Below are 19033 nucleotides of genomic sequence, written 5' to 3'. Positions count from 1 at the left end.
CTATCATAACCTTCTCCAAAATGAAACAATCAGCTATTTAATTTCAGTATTTCCCAGTCTTAAAATCTGTTATGTTCAGTAGTTTGAGATGCTTGCAATGTGGGTTAAATCCTCAGGTAAAGTATAGTGGTGATCCTAAGATGCACTCTTCAGCTATTCAACAACAAGCCTACAGAGGATCCCCAGGGCAACACACATAACACAGTTCCAGTGTGTCTATTCAGTAGCCAACAGCAGCATATGTGCAGTTGTACTGGTTTATTCCTTTGTGTAGACCATTAAAGTAACTATTGATATGTAGAGAATCAGTTTTTATGTTTTAATTAACTTTTCTCTGATGCCACCATCAATCACATTCCACTTGTAAATAAGAAATAAATAGGTGATAAAATTATAATAATATAAAACAGTTCAACTGGTAGACTACCATCAAAAATAATGACAATATTCATCGTCTCCAGAGGTTAAAAGAGATAACGTTCTAACTATAGCTACTTAATAACAGGTGATCATAACAATAAAAATTAAAATCAAGAGAAAAAAAAACATTGTCGTATTAGAGGTATTATATTTTTATATTTTATACCAAATATTTTGCTTGAGTGAGAAACATTAAAACTGTACCATACCACAAATGCAGGGATGGAAAGTAATAATAAGTACATTGACTTACTTAAGTACAGTTTTGAGGTACTTGAGTATTTTCTTTTATGACACTTTCTACTTTTACTCCACCACAATGCAGAGTATTATTACTCTGAGAACAGAATTCAGAGTATTATTACTCTGAATTGTAATACTAAAGTACTATTGCATTTTTTCCTTCAACTACTGTAATTTGACAACTTCAGCTACTAGATACTTTACTTTTTTTTTCTATTAATACATGAGTAATAATTTGATTGATATAACACAGAATAGCATAATAGCCACAAAGACATGTTTCTGCAGTACTTTTACTTTTCATACTTTATAAATGAATAATGTTTCGTAACAGTTGTGTACTTATATATATATATATATATACATATATATATAAATATATATATATATATATATATATATGTAGGCAGAGTGTTTTTTAATTATGTCTCCGCCTCTGGATGTCTTGGGTCAGAGAGAGTTTACTGCAACTACACAGGCAGGCAGGGCGGAACTGCTGTGAGCATTATGTCGAAGGAAGACGGACAGCCAGGCAGAGTTACTGCTTAACTAAACAGCTAACTTGTTAACATGGCAGTCTGCTAAGTAATATCAGCGTTTTTTCTAACGACATCGCGGATAGTATCGCGGCTTGTTTCTTGGTGTTTTGGAAGTGTTTAAACTTCCCTCACATTCTCCCCAACGTATTTTCACGAAGGGAGGTGACGGTGGAGCGCTCGGCAGCCATCTTTGGACCTGCCTGGGAGTGGGATTCGACTACTCTGGCACCCCAGTTACTTCGAGGGTGGGGATTTTAACCTATAATAATTAACAAATCTGTACGTTATAATCGACTGACAGCGTTAGGTACCGCAAGGATTTTGCGAAAGAAATCACCGCGCCTGGGATGAAAGAGGAAGAATACTTTTATCATCCCAAACTGTTTTGAAATACACGACATTCTCCACAGTGCTGAAACCTGGCCTGTCAGGAGAGGGTGAGTTTCAGCTAACTGGCTAAGCTAACTTAGCAAACATCACACAGGTTAGCTTGCTAATTTAGCAATTTCTGGTAAATGACTCTTGAACTTGTTATAATACGACATCATTCATGTAGTTTCACAACTATTCACGTAGTAAACACGTCTTGAATATTGCCTGGGCATTTGATCATATGACACGTAACTTAGCTTAGTGAACGTTAAGTTTGGTGTGTAGCTAACATCAGGTCGCATCTAGAAGGGAACCCTGGATAGGCTGAAATCTCGCGAGATTTGTAGGTGTTGTGCACCCCATACAAATTAATAATGTTTTTTTTCCCGTGACAAGTTAGTGTTTAAGAATATGGTAATGTCAGACACAAAATATACTTGGTTAGGATTAGGGAACGATCATGGTGTTGGTAAAAACTATCATTCTCGCGAGGTGTTTCACAGGTCTGGGGTTCCGTTGTAGACACGATCCAGTCAACGTTGGCTACTTGGGAGCTTCCGAAACCTCTGAATTTGTTTGCGCACGCTTGAGGGTGTTGTTTGGTCTGTACATTTCAGACGTTGTTAGTTTGACTCTCTTGTATGACAGCTTAATCAGCATTTGGAAGTCACAACTTTCAAAAACAAAATCCGACCAAGTCCTCTCTCTAATCCACTGGTGTTGTAACCCCAGGTCAAGGGGTATTACCTAGCTACAGGTAACTGGTAACCAGCTTAGAATGTAACGATCTAGGTGAGACTGGGCTACAAGTTACCTCAGAAATGGTGGTTTTGGGCTTGTTGTAAGTAAAATCTTGGTCATTTAATACTAGAGTAATAACAGTACTGTTTACGAGTGTCTTCTTATTCCCACAGCCAAAACTAGCCACCTTTTACTCAGCCAGGCCTATACATAAATATACATTGGTTAAAACATCATTACATTGGTCTTTGTTTTTTGTTAGGAATGCACAGTATATCTGACAATTACCTGCTTCTCATGGCTTGTTACCAGTAAAATAACTTTCACATTTTTGTATTTTAAGAACAACTTTATATATAACCTGTTGTTAATGCTCACCCGAGGAAAAGAAAGGCTAAGATGTAGTGAGCAACATTAAAAAACTTCATACATGTATTTTGGCTTTTGTAGAGTTTTGTGTAGGAATTCGACGTAAATGCTTTGACATAATCTGTCAAATCAGATATTATTATAGCCCATATTTATTGGTTAGTATTTCATTATTGGAATCATAAATAGTAGTATAAATTAGTAGTACAAATTTCTCATTATCAGCCCCGATGTTTGTCATGCATCCCTAGTTTTTGTTCTTTGACATAGGTGCTAAAGATAAAGGAAACACTTGTGGTTGATACTATGTGAATATGTGTTTGTTATGCCATGAATCAGTGTGTCAAAAGGTCATTACTGATAACTCTGAACTGTGTATTGATTCCTAAAAAGTGATGCCAGTTGTATTTTGTTAGGACAAATTATCTGTATTATATTTTTAAAATTGCAGCGTATGTCTGAGAGCACGCCATTGCTGTGAAGTCAAGACAAACAGATAAGCACTAGTCAAAATGCTCACCAGGGCCCCTTCCTACCTCCCTATAGCTGTGCGAACAGGAAATGCTGAGAAATGCAGCGCAGTGAGGACATACATTGGGAATTCCAGCCCTCCAGCTTTGTTGTCCTGTCCTGCTGCATTCTTGTGCATGTGTGTGTACTAGTTGGAACGCAAGGGTGTTTTATGAAGGTATCAGTTATCATCACTTACTTTTATGCTCACGTGTTCACAGTTGAAAATGCCATCATGAGATATGACAACAAGGCTCATTCATGAGCAACAATGTAGTAAAGGACAATGGTAATAAAGAGGCACAGTCCCACATGGTAATGAGGCTTTATTTCAGGGCAGTGGCTGCATCTGTGTGGAATAGTGAGTTGTTCAGTGTTGTTGTGAGACAAAAGATGTCTGCTTGAACTGGGGGCTGTTTCTCCCGGGCTGGGAAAGAAGTCTTGTGACTCTAGCGTCAGCTCTGCATCTGTTTGCAGCTGATCATCTGAGCCGCATGGACTCAGTAAACTTTGCTCAGTGATCTTTTACAGTCTACATCTGTATTACAGCAGTACAGCTGTATAATAAACTGTTTAATAGGAAGAAAATCTTTAAAAGTTTAAGGCTGGAAGTGGAGTTGTGGACCTATGTATTAAAAAGGACATTCACTTAAAGTTCAAAAAACAAACACTGGGAAAAAAAAAACACATTTCTGTCATATTCCTAGTGGTATCTATCTAGTCATGCAGAAGGTTTTTCGGTTTCACACGGCGAGCGGTTGAGATAAGGATAATCCACACACCCTACTGTACTGTGGATATTTTCAGTATTCTTTTACTTTTACAAGCCATCACAGTGGCAATTGTTTACAGTAAGGTTGATGGATTATGAGTACACAGGACAGGACATTATTTTTGGAATGGCATGCTGGTTTTTAAGTTTCTCCAAATGTAATTTTTCAACATGGTAATCATTGCAATCAAAATATCTGTATTGTATTGCTGTGGATATCTTAAAGCAATTAAAACTAGAATTAGCATCCACTATGTATGACTGGACATAGGTGGTTTTTTTTGTGATTTTGGTGATCTGACCTCTTTCTAACTTTAAGCAAGTTTATACGCACAATGTTTGGTATGTTTGAGAATGTGTGTTTACCAAGTACGTACAGGTTTAACAAGTAGTCCCATCACTGGAATGCTTTGTTTCAGTTCAGGCATCTACCTTGTAGTGAAGTAGCGTGTTGCTACCTCGGTTTCTTTGTTCGAGCTGGAGATTGTCGGCTTTGAGATGGTTCTTTGTATCCTCCGCACATCTGTCTGTCTACATACCAACCACTGAAGGTGTGAGGGGAGGTTGTCAGGACACAGCCCACTGATTTCCTTACTGTAGGTGCTGTTACTATGGAAACAGGAGACCTATCTGTTGCTACCTCAGGATTTCCGACTGGCCATTCTCCACATTCACAGCTGACATCATGTATCAGTTCATGTTTTACTTACTCCCCTGCTCAGGTTAACAGGCTCTGGTGTAGTACATATGGACAACTGCAATTTTTGTACAGATGTTTCACTTGCCTATAGTAATTATGGCTCAACAATAAGGCACAGAAACATCCAAATGAACTTCTTAAACCACTCTCGATTTTGTACTTCTCTCCTGTCCATTCAGTATTAATAATGAAGCCCTGTAATTTATACTGGGGTTCACATGAATACATTATGCTGCTGCTGTGTTTTTTCGCTGTACTTATTTGTGTTTTTTTCTTGTACTTTTAGCTCTGAACACATATGAGACCGCTGTCCTGCAGATGAGCCATCGGTGGGGGCTTCCACGTCGCTGTCGCAGACCCAGATAGTTCCTGGCGGCAGCGGCATTGCCCCCCACTCCCCATTATGCCCAACAGCAGTCGGGCGGGGAGCCTCAAGGACCCCGAAATTGCTGATCTCTTCTTCAAGGAGGACCCAGAAAAGCTCTTTGCAGATCTGCGAGAGATCGGACATGGCAGCTTTGGTGCTGTATATTTTGTGAGTATTTCACAATGTAAGGCTGTGATCCTAGCCTAAGTCTACGTACAGTCTGACATCAGAGCCTCATTCATGCTCTTTTATTTCAGTGAGGACACTGTGATCACACACAGGGAGACATAAGGGGTGTCAGGGCGTAAAAGTTAGCCTAAGCTGGGTTCAGTTAATCAAATTTTTTCCAGTGCACATTTCTGATATAGCACTGCAGTGTTTCCCCTAGCTTTTTTGCTTTGGGAGGGGGGGTGCCTGGGCTGGAATGAGCGTGGTCCCTCGTTGGGGTCCTTTGCAGGACCCTCTCGCCAAAGGACCCCATTACCATGATTACAGAGCATTTGGACTTGAATAAACAGTTAACACTGATTTGTGTTCGCATTTTTTTTATTTTAGCAGTGGAACAGTTTTTATTTATTTATTCATTCATTTATTTATTTATGCATGTATCCATCCATCCATCCATCAGGCACGGCGTTATGTGTGGGCCTAACGGGCCTGGGCCCATACACTTCAACAACTGGCCGACCTTAAATGACTGGGAGAACATATATTTTCTTAACTTTTATTTTTAATGATTAAAATCAGGATTTTAATGCACCCTTAAGACAAAAATGTTTCCATTTGACAAAAAGACAACATTTATTTGGCTAGTATCACATGTGAGGTCTGGGCCAATCACAGTGGGCCATAATTCCTCGCACCAGATATGTTATGCTTGCGCACGCATGTCACATTACGGCAGTTGTTCAGCAGAAATGATGACCAGTGTACTGAGGAAAGCATATCATTGTCTCATTTTAGACCTGCAAATGCATTTTTCATCAAAACTAGAACGTCTATAAAATGTAGACAATACAGGAGGTAGAACTGAATATTGCTGCCTGACCTGATTGTCTTCAGATGACCTTCACAGCACAGATAGTTAAGTGTGCGAGGGCTGAACAGGTGTGTTTGGGTCTAGTCATGGCGACGTTAACAGGGGCAGGAGGTGACAAGCACTGTGGTCGGGGCTGGGAGAGATGCTCTCATTTTGGCTAACACTGGCTGCAGAGCTACCTGTGCTTCCCGCCTCGCCATGCACGGTTTGTTTAAAAAACGCTGATATTTTTGCTTGGCGGGGCGAATGGTTGGGGAACCTCTGGTCATCCATTTACAATTGTTTGTTTGTTGTTGTTTTTTATCGTAACCGTCTGGAAATTCTCTAAGTGTGGGTGGGTGTGTCTGTACCGGTGCATCGGTGTGTGCTGTGAGAGAGGAGCGAGGGGGGAGACCTGCCCATCACAGAGGAGAGGAGAAATACATTGTAATGAATTTAATGAAACGATAGCAACGCATCCGACTCTGAAATCGCACAAATTAAAGTTAGCTTTTTTATTTGATAAAAAGAACACTTGTTATAGGCCCTTTTGATTAAAATAAAAATTAAATAATGGAATAAAAAAAAATCTACAACTTGAATTTCTGGGTGGGGGTCCTGTTGGCAGGGTGGGGGCATCTGTTGGGGGGGGCGGGGCACCCTCCCAAATAAACGATAAGGGAAACACTGCACTGTAACATGAATAGCGATCATTGTTACAAAGGTTAAAATTAATACTGCCATGAAGAATTTTAGAATATTTGGAAAATCCTGTCTAATAAATCCATAAACCATCCACAAAAAATACAGTGTGAAAGTGTTTCAGCCTGTCAAGTCTAGGCTTGAAGATTGGGAGTCTGAAACCTTTACGATCACTGGAATGATATTGATTTGTCATTCAGTTCTGTTTAAGTATTTGAAACCACAAAGGCCTTTAGGTCCTTTTGAACATTTAAGAATGGTTCTGAAAATGCACAACTGTATTGGCAAAATGGTCCCAGTGTCAGCCTTGACTTCCAGCAAGTTATTGAGTAAGAAAACTTTACAGTAGAATCAGTTATTGTGATGGTTTATTTTGGTTTCAGCATGTTTGAAAATGTGATATTTTGGGTGTGGCTTGGTGCATTTGTAATGTGTTGCAACAACAGTGTGTTACAACCCAATTGGATTATATAGCAGTTAGAAGCATTCATTGCTTATGTCAGGTTACAGAGAATTGTATCACAAGTAAAATTGTTAAAAATACTCATACTTTAATACATTTTCAATGCCAAAAGAATACAGTACTAATATTTGATAGTATTGAAAGTACCAGAGTTACAAGAAATAAAAAATCTAAGTGCTCATTGAAAGTTCAGTCCAGTCTTTATTGTCCTGCCTGAAGTTTGTCTTGCAACAAAACCAGACAGTATTCATTGACTTTTTCTGTATCAGTACTGTATGTAGATTGTTAATTTGAAAAAGGGAAAAATTTTGTGTCCCCAGGACTTTTTCTTTTTGCTGTAGTATCAAAAGAGGTATCAAGTATACTTATGAAAGTTTGAAATTCTGGTATAGTGACATCCCCAAGGACAAGTTCAACACAGATTTCATTGTCAAGATGGTTATGGCAATGAGGTCACATAGATTGACTGTCAGTTAAATAATGCAAGAAGACGTCATTTAATCTTTACAGGCAATTACTGCTGGTAAATGTAATTATCATGGCTAACTTAAAATAATAACTCATACTGGAGCCTAAGTCACCAAATTAAAGCTTAAATCATTAGTATAGTTATGAAGGGAAGAGAAAATCATACTATTATGTAATGTGCTTTATCATTCAGGCACGGGATGTGCGGACAAATGAGGTGGTGGCCATCAAGAAGATGTCTTACAGTGGAAAGCAGTCCACCGAGGTATGATGACTTTCACTAACTTATATCATGTTAACAGCCAACTATTAACCATGTTTGGTCTTGAAAGTTATCTTGTTGGTCTTCTGATTTTTACTGTTTTCACAGAAATGGCAAGACATAATCAAGGAGGTGAAATTCCTGCAGAGAATACAACACCCAAACAGCATCGAGTACAAAGGATGTTACCTGCGAGAGCACACTGCCTGGGTAAGAGGATAATGATGATGCTTTAAGATTAAAACATATTATCCACAGATCAATAAAGAGGGAAAAAACAAATTCACATTAAAAAAAAACAAAACTGTTTTTCTTTGCAGCTAGTGATGGAGTACTGTCTAGGCTCTGCTTCCGATTTGTTAGAAGGTGAGTCGAAAACCTTTGAAGTCTTGATCATTGCATGAGGCTGAATGCCTACAAGCAGAGGAGGCAGTCTCCCTTTTCAAGTTTATCCTTGTCACTTTTTTCTTGATTTACATCGCTGTTGGTGAATGTATCCCCTCCAGTTCACAAGAAACCTCTGCAAGAAGTTGAAATAGCTGCAATCACCCATGGTGCTCTTCAAGGGTTGGCTTATCTTCACTCCCACAACATGATTCACCGGTGAGTGTCTCAAGTGTTTGGGAGCATGCTGGGCATGGAGTGCTGGTGCTCTGAGGCGTTGTGTCCTCTGTGTGGTGCTGTAATCATTTCCTCTGATGTGTTTGACAGAGATATCAAGGCAGGAAACATCCTGCTGACAGAGCCAGGCCAGGTAAAACTCGCAGATTTTGGTTCTGCCTCCATCGCCTGTCCAGCCAACTCCTTTGTTGGGACTCCATATTGGTACGTTACAAAACATGCATATTAAAGGGAGAGTTGAGATTATTTGAAGTGGGGTTGTATGAGTTACTTACTCCATAGTCAGTCGGGATGTAACAATAACATTAACTCGAGGTACAATCATACCATGATATTTATCATGATATTAAAAAATTGAGAAAAATAACAACTTGAGAAATGCCCTTAGTGAAATAATAAATCTTTTTTTTTTTTTTCAAAATGCGTTTTGCTGCTGACCCTGTCCACAGCAGTACATTGCTTAGCTTCCTACACCAGTACTCTTGCTGCTTCTTTAAACTGTGTCAACATTCATCTACTATAGATAAAATACTGATTAACCATGGATAAGTACATTATACACCCCACTTCAAAAACTACGCTTTTGAAGATGCATTTTAGAACACTATTGCAAATTATTAATTGAATTTATGTTTATATATTTTTATTTTGCTGAATGTGTTTGTTTTCTCAGGATGGCCCCAGAAGTAATTTTAGCCATGGATGAGGGTCAGTACGATGGAAAGGTGGACATTTGGTCTTTGGGAATAACCTGCATTGAATTAGGTACAACACTGTTCTGTATGGCCTTATTCACATCTAAGATTTAGACCTCCTTTGTTGTTGGATCTACATCCATCTCTCTTTACACTTTCACAAACATCTCATAGCGGGCATTCATTTTGGTCACTTAGTCAGTCACTAACTGAATAATGTTGCTCTTTCTTCCTCCCATAATTTCATTTTTCTTACAACATCCGGACTCCTTGATGTAACCTGCTACATGGTCTGCAGCTGAGAGGAAGCCTCCACTTTTCAACATGAATGCAATGAGTGCCTTATACCATATAGCACAGAACGAGAGCCCCATGCTGCAGTCTAGTGAATGGTAAGTTAAATTTATATTGCTGATTTATTGTTTCTTAAACAAACTGAGCCCATAAAATAACTACAATTTTACTTTTCCTACATTTCATCTCTCAACTTCAGGACGGATTATTTCCGAAACTTTGTAGATTCTTGCCTTCAGAAATTTCCCCAAGATAGGCCAAACTCTGAGGAGCTCTTAAAGGTAAGAATCCAAAAAATTGTATGACAGACTTGGTGTAATGCCTTATGGGTAATCCTACTAATCCCATTAGAATTAAGAAATTGTAATGTAAAAGGTATGTTCTGTGTTCTTCCTCCAGCATGCTTTTGTCCAGCGTGAGCGACCAGAATCAGTTCTAGTAGACCTGATCAATCGGACCAAGGATGCAGTGCGGGAGCTGGACAATCTTCAGTATCGTAAAATGAAGAAGATCTTGTTTCAGGAAGCCCACAATGGCCCCACAACTGAGGCACAAGATGAAGAGGAGGTCTGTCATGTGACTGTTTCCCCTACTGCTAGCTTGCATCGCTCTAGTCTCTCTTTCAGTCATTTCTAGATTAGTGAAGTTTTATTTCATAGTATTTTTTTCATCCCATGTTATTAGGGAGCATTGTTGTGACCTTGCTGCTCTCGGCCATGTCTGTTATTTTTAGGAGCCAGAACACAGTGTGGGCAGGACGGGTACAGTGAACAGCGTGGGGAGCAACCAATCTATACCCAGTATGTCAATCAGTGCCAGTTCCCAAAGCAGCTCTGTCAACAGTCTCACAGACGCTGGTGATGACAAGAGTGAAGTGGACATGGAGGGAGACCACACAGTCATGTCTAACAGCTCTGTGATACACCTCAAACCGGTAAGAAGTTCAGGTTCCAGTCTGACCTGCAGCCATGTCTTGTTATGATTTGAACTGTTTAAAGCTGATTTGAGTAGTGAAGGGCTGGGCAGACTGTCATCAGATTGTCTTTTTATATTAAGTCACCTTTCTTTAATGAATATAACTCAACAGTTTTGTCAACATAAAGGTAATTTTTGGTACTGTTGGACTGCTGGTAGACCACCCTGTTAATCGCATGTATGCGAGAATTTTTTGACTGCATTGAAAATGTTGTTTTTAAAAGGCTAATCATGAATAAATACTGAATATAAGAATATTTTTGTTAGATATACGCATTTTGAAAATTATTACATTATTATGTTTTTTCAATAAAATTTGACTTTTGGATTTTGTATCATTGGATGTTTGGATCACACAAGTTGTACACAATCTTGTGCAACCACAACTGAAATCTAATTCTACAAAAAGTTTAGCACTAATTAGAAATGTTGGCAATGGTATTTTTTTCCTTTCTGATTCCTCATCTTTGTATATCAGCCCATACTGAGTCCTATTCCAAAATCAGCGCATTAAAAAAAACATATTATTACTCTGTTATTATTTTCTTAAATAATTGTATACCACTGTCACATACCACATATGTATGTGATATGATTATCATTTTTGTATGGTCTAGCTCAGGTTAAACACTGGTGTATGGGACTGGGCTGTTAGGAAGAAGCAGTGTTCAGTTTTGGGGCTAATAATTATGTGGTATCAGACGGGTGCATATACTTACATACTTGCCAATACCAGCGTTTAGGCAGCATTGCTGGCATTTTCCAATACTGGAGTCATTATCAGATCAACCGTAATATTCGGAATATTAGTGTAGGTTAATCTGCAACTGTGTGGGAGTACTGGGTTTAAACAAAATGAACAGACGTGCAAAAAAAAAAAAAAGCCTTGAATATTCTGTATAGCCCTAATAGTAAGTCATTATTATTATTACATGATTTGATTGCTTTGCTGTATCTTGTTCTGCTGTTTACATGTCCTGTGTGCTTTTGCCTACCTTTCAGGAGGAACAGACCTATAACGAAGAGTCAGAACCTCACACTCGGCCAACTGAGCCACAGTCCCCGCCTGCACACACTCCACGGCCGAAACGGAACCGCGAGCACTTTGCTACTATACGCACAGCCTCAGTGGTAATAACACAGTTATTGTATTTGTAGATCAAATAAGATGATTGTATAAATAACTGCTTTTATACCTGCTGGACATTTTCCACCTCCATGGTTTGTTAAAAGGCAAAAATCTCTTGACATATTTCCCTTGTGATCATTGAATGTTTTTGCTTAAGGCTTTAAAGTACAAATTTTGTATCTAATCAAAAGCAGAGTAGTGATCCAGCTTGAACCATTTATGCAAGTTAAAAAGAAAAGTCACTTTTCACCTTATTGTCTTAAAATAACTTTTACGTGATACATATTGTAGCCTCATAAATATATTGTTCTCTTAAAAACTTGTTCTTTCCACCATCAGCAATATAAAGAGAATCTGTGTCTTGTTTTTTCCAGCTCACTCGCCAGATTAAGGAGCATGAGCAGGATTCTGAGTTAAGGGAGCAGATTTTGGGCTACAAGCGCATGAGGCGGCAGCACCAGAAACAGCTGATGGCTCTGGAAAACAAGCTGAAGGCTGAGATGGATGAGCACAGACTCCGTCTGGACAAGGAGCTGGAGAACCAGAGGAATAGCTTTGCCCAGGAGATGGAGAAACTGATCAAGAAACATCAGGCGTCCATGGAGAAAGATGTATGCTTTCAACTCATTTATGTGTTCATTGAAGATTTATTTTTTCCGACAGTAAACTGATTATGACGTGCATTTCTCAATCAGGCAAAAACGTTTAGCAACGATGAAAAGAAGTTCCAGCAGCATATTCAGAGTCAGCAGAAGAAAGAGCTCAACAGCTTCCTAGAATCCCAGAAACGGGAGTATAAACTACGCAAGGAACAACTCAAAGAGGTAGGTCCCTTTCCCTTTAAGTCCCTTTCACACATGCATTAAAACTCTGCATTTATCTAGATATTACATGGGAGAGCTGTTTGTGTAAACATAAATGCAGAACTGACCCTGCTAACTCCTTAGTCCAAAATCCAGATGAGCCACAAGTTGAACACGTCATTGTCTGGAGCAAGAGAATGAGCATATTGATAAAGTTGCCTGGTGTGAAGCTGCTTCGTTCTCTTCTCTGAATGCTTGTATATCACTTTTCATTCTTTCGTTGATGGTGTCATTTACATACAGATTATGTGCCGATCAGTATCAGCCTAAGTGAGTCTCATTTTTTTCCTCACGTTTTAATTCCTTCTTCATCATCTGTGATGTGAAGACACCAGATTTCCAAACTGGGAGAAAGTAAAAGTGTGTGTCCTACTCATAGTTGAGTTAAAGTTCTCGGTTTCTGTCACAGTTAATTTTGAGACTCGTTTTTTCTTCAATGTCAAAACATTCATCATTCTTTATTCATCGTCTCGTGTCACCTCTCGCCTAAACCATACGGAGTATTTCCTACATGTGAGAATACAACTGATGTGGACAGTTTCCTGTTGTGTGTTACATGTGTGAAAGGGCAAATTTGGACAATATCAATTGGAAAATAAGTTTACCTATTAGTAGCAAAAGGACATCAGCACTGTGAATTCTGTTCTACTGTTACCCTACAATCTTTATTCCTTTTAGGAGTTGAATGAAAACCAGTCAACACCCAAGAAAGAGAAGCAGGAGTGGTTGTCCAAGCAGAAGGAGAACTTCCAACACTACCAAGCAGAGGAAGAGGCCAACCTTCAGCGCAGACAGAGGCAGTATCTGGAGCTGGAGTGCCGCAGGTTCAAACGGAGGATCTTGATTGCTCGCCACAATATTGAACAGGATTTAGTGCGAGAGGTCAGCACACTGTCTCCTACCTGCATCTCAAATGTTACAAATATTGACTGATTAATCAACAAACTCAAACTGAGTCATCTTTGGTGCTTGACAGTCTCATCTCCCTGTGTCGGTTGTCTCTCCATTTGCGTATTAATTAGGAACTAAACAAGCGTCAGACCCAGAAGGACCTGGAACACGCCATGCTTCTCCGGCACCATGAGTCCATGCAAGAGCTGGAGTTCCGCCAACTCAACACCATCCAAAAGACGAGAGGCGAGCTGATCCGCCTGCAGCACCAGACGGAGCTCACCAATCAGCAGGAGTACAACAAGAGGAGGGAGAGGGAACTTAGACGCAAACATGTCATGGAGGTTCGCCAGCAACCCAAGAGCCTCAAGGTGAGAAATCAGCTCATGAGCATGCATGTGCATTGAATATTCAAAATAAAATGCTGCTCTAAGTACTTTTAGGATCTGTCGAATATGCAAATCACCATTTGTCAGGCAGATCTGTTCATCTGCTTGAATAGGCTTAGATGTGCTGAAACATTCATACAATAGATTTAGAGTAAATAGACTGCATCAGAGTTATGGGTATTGGTTAATGTAGAATGGGTGTTATGTTATGATGTAGAATAGAGAATAGAAGCTGGCCCCTGTTTCTTATCCCGAGCCCAAAAATGCTGTGATTGTGCAGACCGAGTGTTGATAATCAGGCTTTGTGTCTGTGTTGCTTTTGAATATAAAGACATACATAATTATGTTTGTCTCTAGTCCAAAGAGCTACAGATCAAGAAGCAGTTCCAGGACACATGTAAGATCCAGACCAGGCAGTACAAAGCACTGAGGAACCATCTGCTGGAGACCACACCAAAGTCAGAGCATAAAGCTGTCCTTAAACGGCTGAAGCAGGAGCAGCACCGCAAACTGGCCATCTTGGCAGAGCAGTATGACCACTCCATCAATGAGATGCTTTCCACTCAGGCGGTGAGTCTGGCAATGCCAGGAATGTAGAATTCTGAAGTTATGATGTAAGAGTATGATGGTGCCACCCAGTTGTATATTTTGCCATATTTTTCAAGGTTTCCAAATCAGTTATGGTTGTGTAGTTATTTTACTTGTTGGATCCTGATCCGGATCTTTTCTATGTCCTTAGCTGCGTCTGGATGAGACTCAGGAGGCTCAGTGCCAAGCCCTACGAATGCAGCTACAACAGGAGCTGGAGCTTCTCAATGCCTACCAGAGCAAGATCAAGATGCAGACAGATGCTCAGCATGACCGCGAGAGGAAGGACCTGGAGCAGAGGGTGTCACTCCGGAGGGCCCTGCTGGAACAGAAGGTTTCCCTCTATTAATTATTCTCACATGGAGATTTGCATTGGTGTGACTTTGATTATTTTTAAGATATTAATAGTTTTAGAGGTACACTCACAAATTTTTGGTTATTCTGGGATACAAAACTGGAGTTACATGGACTCTGCAGACTCGATGTGCCAATAAAAATAGACTTTTTTCATGGCAGCCATATTGATATGAAATACTGAAATACTATGATAAGCACAGGTGTTACCAATGATAACTAATAATTATAACATAATTCATTTCCTGTTCCATTTAGTGTTACAAAGCTTTTCCAGTGAGCCAGTATACACACGAATAAGAAGGCATGCTTTATTAATCCCTGAGGGGAAATTACATTTTTTTCACTCAGTTGTAATTCACAGGCCCAAAATACACACACGCACAAACGGGACCTGTAGACATGCATTGGAAAGATGTCAAAGTGAGGGGTTGCCCACATACATATATACACATATAGTCAGGCACCCCAAGCAGTTAAGGGTTCAGTGCCTTCCTCAAGGGCACCTTGGCAGTGCTCAGTGGAAGTGAACTGGCACCTCTCCAGCTACCAGTCCACACTCCATACTTCGGGCCATGTGGAACTTGAACCGGCGACCCTTCGGTTCCCAAGACAGATCCTCACAGATTGAGCTACTGCCATCCCAAATGATAGCAGTGCTCTGACTCTGTTTGACTTAAATGGAATGAAACTTTAATTAGTATCATTATCATTATCAGTAAAGTAAGGGAAATTTCAGTCAAGCACAGCCTTTACACATCAACTCAGTCTTGGAGAGGTTTAGTAGGTAAAGTGAAAAGACCTGTGGATATGTATCATGGGTGTGCTGGGCCTTCACAAGTAACCAAGCAGTAGGCTGAATTTCACAGCAGACATTTTGACTTGTCATAGGAAATAAAGCACAGGTGTTACTCGTGACATAAACAATGTAAGTGTCCCAGTAAGCCATGACAGTGTGACAGTGAACCAGTATGCACAATACCAGGATCCCAAAACTGAAGCACCTAAATGGAATTCAGTTATCTATTTTAATATTAGTGCAGAAAGTAAGCTCTGTGGCAAATCTTTTTTTTTCCCTGCAAAATTAATATTCACAAACACACACTATATGATTTATGATTTTAGAAGTGTAAATGCAATCATCAGAAGTAAAAAGCTAATGTTAGGCTACAAACGAACTACACCAGTCGCATGACTTCATGTCACCACCACCAAGTGTCTGTTGTTCAGCGTAATGATGTTTAATGTCCCCAACAACCTGTCGTCTTATTTAGCCACTTGTTAGTAACTGCCTTTTCTTTCTTTCTTAAAAATTTACAAGTGATGTATTCATTGATATATTTTATGTTATAGAACAAAATATGAAAGTCTCTTTAGCTTAACCACAAACTTTATTTCAGCCATCTAACCAAAAAAACCCAATGACTTTGAGATGAGGGAACCAGAAGAGCTAAAGTGTTGTTGGACTCCTTCCAGCAGCACTCTTTTTGGTCATGTCCATGTGAGACTTCCATTGCAAAAATCCAGTTTTGTACCTTTTATGTTATGGTTTCTGTTTGATAAACATGCACAGTTGATGCTGGGTGCCAGAAAAACACAGTGCAGTGAAGTCTATTTGCTAACTGTGATGCCCATGTCTGAAAATGACTTTTCACTTTTTTATATTTTTTAGATTGAGGAGGAGATGATGTCCTTGCAGAATGAACGCTTGGAGCGAATCCGAAGCCTGCTGGAACGTCAAGCCAGAGAAGTTGAGGCCTTTGACTCGGAGAGTATGCGCCTAGGCTTCAGCAACATGGTGCTATCAAACATCTCCCCAGAGGCCCTGAGCAATAGCTTTCCTGGCGCTCCAGGGAGTTGGAGTCACCATCAGCAACAGCACCCGTCTGGGAGCACTCAAGGGCCACACTGGGGTAGTGGCAGTCTGGGCATGGGGTCAAGCCACCAAGGCAGCCATCACCACTATCACTCCAGTCCAGGAGGGGCACCTATGCAGCAAGGCTGGGGGCATGGCATGCAGGGAGGTGGGGCTCCATCACCATGGGGCCAACCTTCAGGAGTCTCCCGCAGCAGTGGAGGTGTACAGAACAGCCCCCAAGCAATGGGGAGGACACCCTCAGGAGGGCGCAGTGAGCCGGGCATGAGCAGGAGTACCAGTGTCACCTCTCAGATATCTAACGGGTCACACCTCTCCTACACATAGATCCCCCATCAGGCCCGGAGTCAAGAGGTTGAGCGTGGTGGAGAATCCAGACGGAGCAGGAGAGAGTACGCTGTCTCTTTGTGACACTTCGCCTCCAGTTCTCCCGTGTACAGATGTGGATGTGTGATGAAATAAATGTTGCTCAGGTCAAAAGGGCTGGAAGAGACGCAGCCCGTCCTCACGGCAGTTTATCGGCACACATACAGATCCTTAAATTTATGTTACATAAGCAATTTGAGTGTCAACACGTAATACTCCCATTTGTTTTTAGTTACAGCTCTCTCCTTCAGAATTTTAAAGATATATGTTTCGTGCTATTCACAGCCATTGCTCTCATTTTGCACATGAAACACTGTTGAAAAGCCTTTGACATGTGTTAACTTTGTCCTTAGAAATGTGGTTTCAAACAATCACAGTAAACTGATTTTTATTTAGCAACCCCTCCTTCACTTTCATATTCAGTTTTACACTGGTCGATTGTCTGACGGTGGTTAAAAATGCAGCAGACCGGACTAAAGATGCTTTGCTGTTGTGATACCAGCCTGCTGTAATGGTCATTTTGATAAATTAGATGCTTCATTTTATCCATTAGTTTTCTTATTTCACCTGATTTCCTGGTCGTCAGCCAAAATGAGACAAATTAAGAGCCAAATAACTAATCTTAAGAGGCTTATGCTACAACACTACTCTAGTGCCTTTTAACTTTTGATTACAGAAATCGGTCTCTGATGTTTAATATTTTAAATTTCATCATCATTTATAATCGGTGCCAGTGTATGTTTAGTTCAGTCTATTTTAACACTTGTGATTTTAGCTCCAGAGGTCCCAAACTCTTTTCTCAGATTATTATATTCACTGTGTATGCAGTAAGGTTGGTTTAAGTCTTATAAATGGTGAGAAATAGAAAACTACTTGTGTATATCAGTAACTATATTCTTTGGGTTTTTAGAGTGGTGGTACTTGCACACATTACAAAGAATGTCATTGTACACATTCACAGGAGGAACTGTGATGAAAAAAGGAGATTCATTTGCCTTCAAAAACAATCCTAGTATTGATCTGTTGATTTTTATTAGTGCCTTTTTAAGACTGCTGCCTTTTTCAAAGCACTTTATACAGCAAAATATGTGTAAGATTAATATTTGACTTCTTTTCGCAAAGCACCTGGTGGATGAGTGTTTTGTCGGTACGTCTGTAGTTGAGTTGAGGAGTCGAGCTAACCTGTGCTATGATTTTTAGGAGCTATTTCCCCAAGTACAGATATAGCCAAGTGTGTGTCAACATACAGTATGTGAGTGAAACAAGGAACCCCACCCCCCCTTCCTGCAGCTTTTACTGTTGTGAAACTGTAGCTGTTGTTGGTTATTGCCTCTTTATGTTTGTGCTGAAGTTTGATTGAATAGAGGATGTGAAGATGCTGCAGTCTTTTTATATATTTTTGGCTAAGGTTTCCACAAACAACCTGAACTGAGTTAAAGGGGTAGTTCAGGTTATTTAAAGTGGTGTTGCATGAGGTAGTTCTAGATAGCCAGTGTATTAGCGACAGTAGATGGTGGTCGACCTGCCCCCAGTTAGGAGAAGCAGCGGGAGTGTCAGTGTTGGAAGTTAAGCAATGTACCTCTCTGTTGACATCGTTGGCAGTATAACATATTATAGCCACCTAAAAAAAGACCCACCTACAAAAATCATTATCAGTTCAGGTGTATCCTATATTTAGAGTAGTTTCACTGCTTTACCTTGCTGTCAGACAGTCTTTTTGACAGAAAATTGCTGTTATATAAGCCAGATATTACTTTCTAAACCAACCAGACTCTTTTGGCAAGGCTTGATCACTTAGTTTCTGTTATTGTGGGACTAATGTGTTGTAAAGGTATAGTTTGGATTCACTAAAGTCGCAAAATAGCACAAATGAATTTACAGATTGAGGCAGTGGTAGACCAGCAACTCCCATGTTCTGCAAGGTAAAATTGCTGGTTTTGTCAGTGGAGTGTGGTTGATTTGACTGCAATATTTGGCTTATGTAACAGTGGTTTCCCATTGGAAAAGACTGCATATTTTTAGGGATGCACCGATCAATGGGCCAGA

General features: G+C 40.0%; 1 protein-coding gene across 2 annotated transcripts; it reads left to right on the top strand.

The window, feature by feature from the left end:
* Positions 1–1128: 1128 nt before the first annotated feature.
* taok1a (TAO kinase 1a) lies at positions 1129–18365 on the top strand. Of its 2 annotated transcripts, none has more exons than XM_084717929.1 (20): positions 1129–1447; positions 4953–5201; positions 7878–7949; positions 8055–8156; positions 8267–8312; positions 8453–8549; positions 8658–8771; positions 9241–9332; positions 9561–9654; positions 9756–9837; positions 9956–10123; positions 10290–10490; positions 11534–11662; positions 12035–12271; positions 12356–12484; positions 13202–13405; positions 13546–13785; positions 14161–14373; positions 14543–14725; positions 16418–18365. In XM_084717929.1, exons 2-20 carry the CDS (start codon positions 5070–5072, stop codon positions 16946–16948), a joined length of 3066 nt encoding a protein of 1021 aa, XP_084574055.1. In that variant the 5' UTR covers positions 1129–1447; positions 4953–5069; the 3' UTR covers positions 16949–18365. The 2 variants fall into 2 exon arrangements, with proteins under 2 accessions (XP_084574055.1, XP_084574054.1); XM_084717928.1 differs by having other exon boundaries at positions 1129–1639.
* The last annotated feature ends 668 nt before the right edge of the window (positions 18366–19033 follow it).

Source organism: Lutjanus erythropterus, chromosome 4 (assembly GCF_056507025.1).
Source record: "Lutjanus erythropterus isolate fLutEry1 chromosome 4, fLutEry1.hap2, whole genome shotgun sequence".
NCBI lineage: Eukaryota > Metazoa > Chordata > Actinopteri > Lutjaniformes > Lutjanidae > Lutjanus > Lutjanus erythropterus.
Note: the sequence above shows the minus strand (reverse complement) of the source record. Positions and strands in the feature narration are given on the sequence as shown.

Coding starts and splice junctions, on each gene's coding strand:
- taok1a (XM_084717929.1), top strand. CDS start 5,070: ATGCCCAACAGCAGTCGGGCGGGGAGCCTCAAGGACCCCGAAATTGCT. Junction 7,950..8,054: donor GTGGAAAGCAGTCCACCGAG/GTATGATGACTT, acceptor CTGTTTTCACAG/AAATGGCAAGACATAATCAA. Junction 11,663..12,034: donor CTATACGCACAGCCTCAGTG/GTAATAACACAG, acceptor TGTTTTTTCCAG/CTCACTCGCCAGATTAAGGA.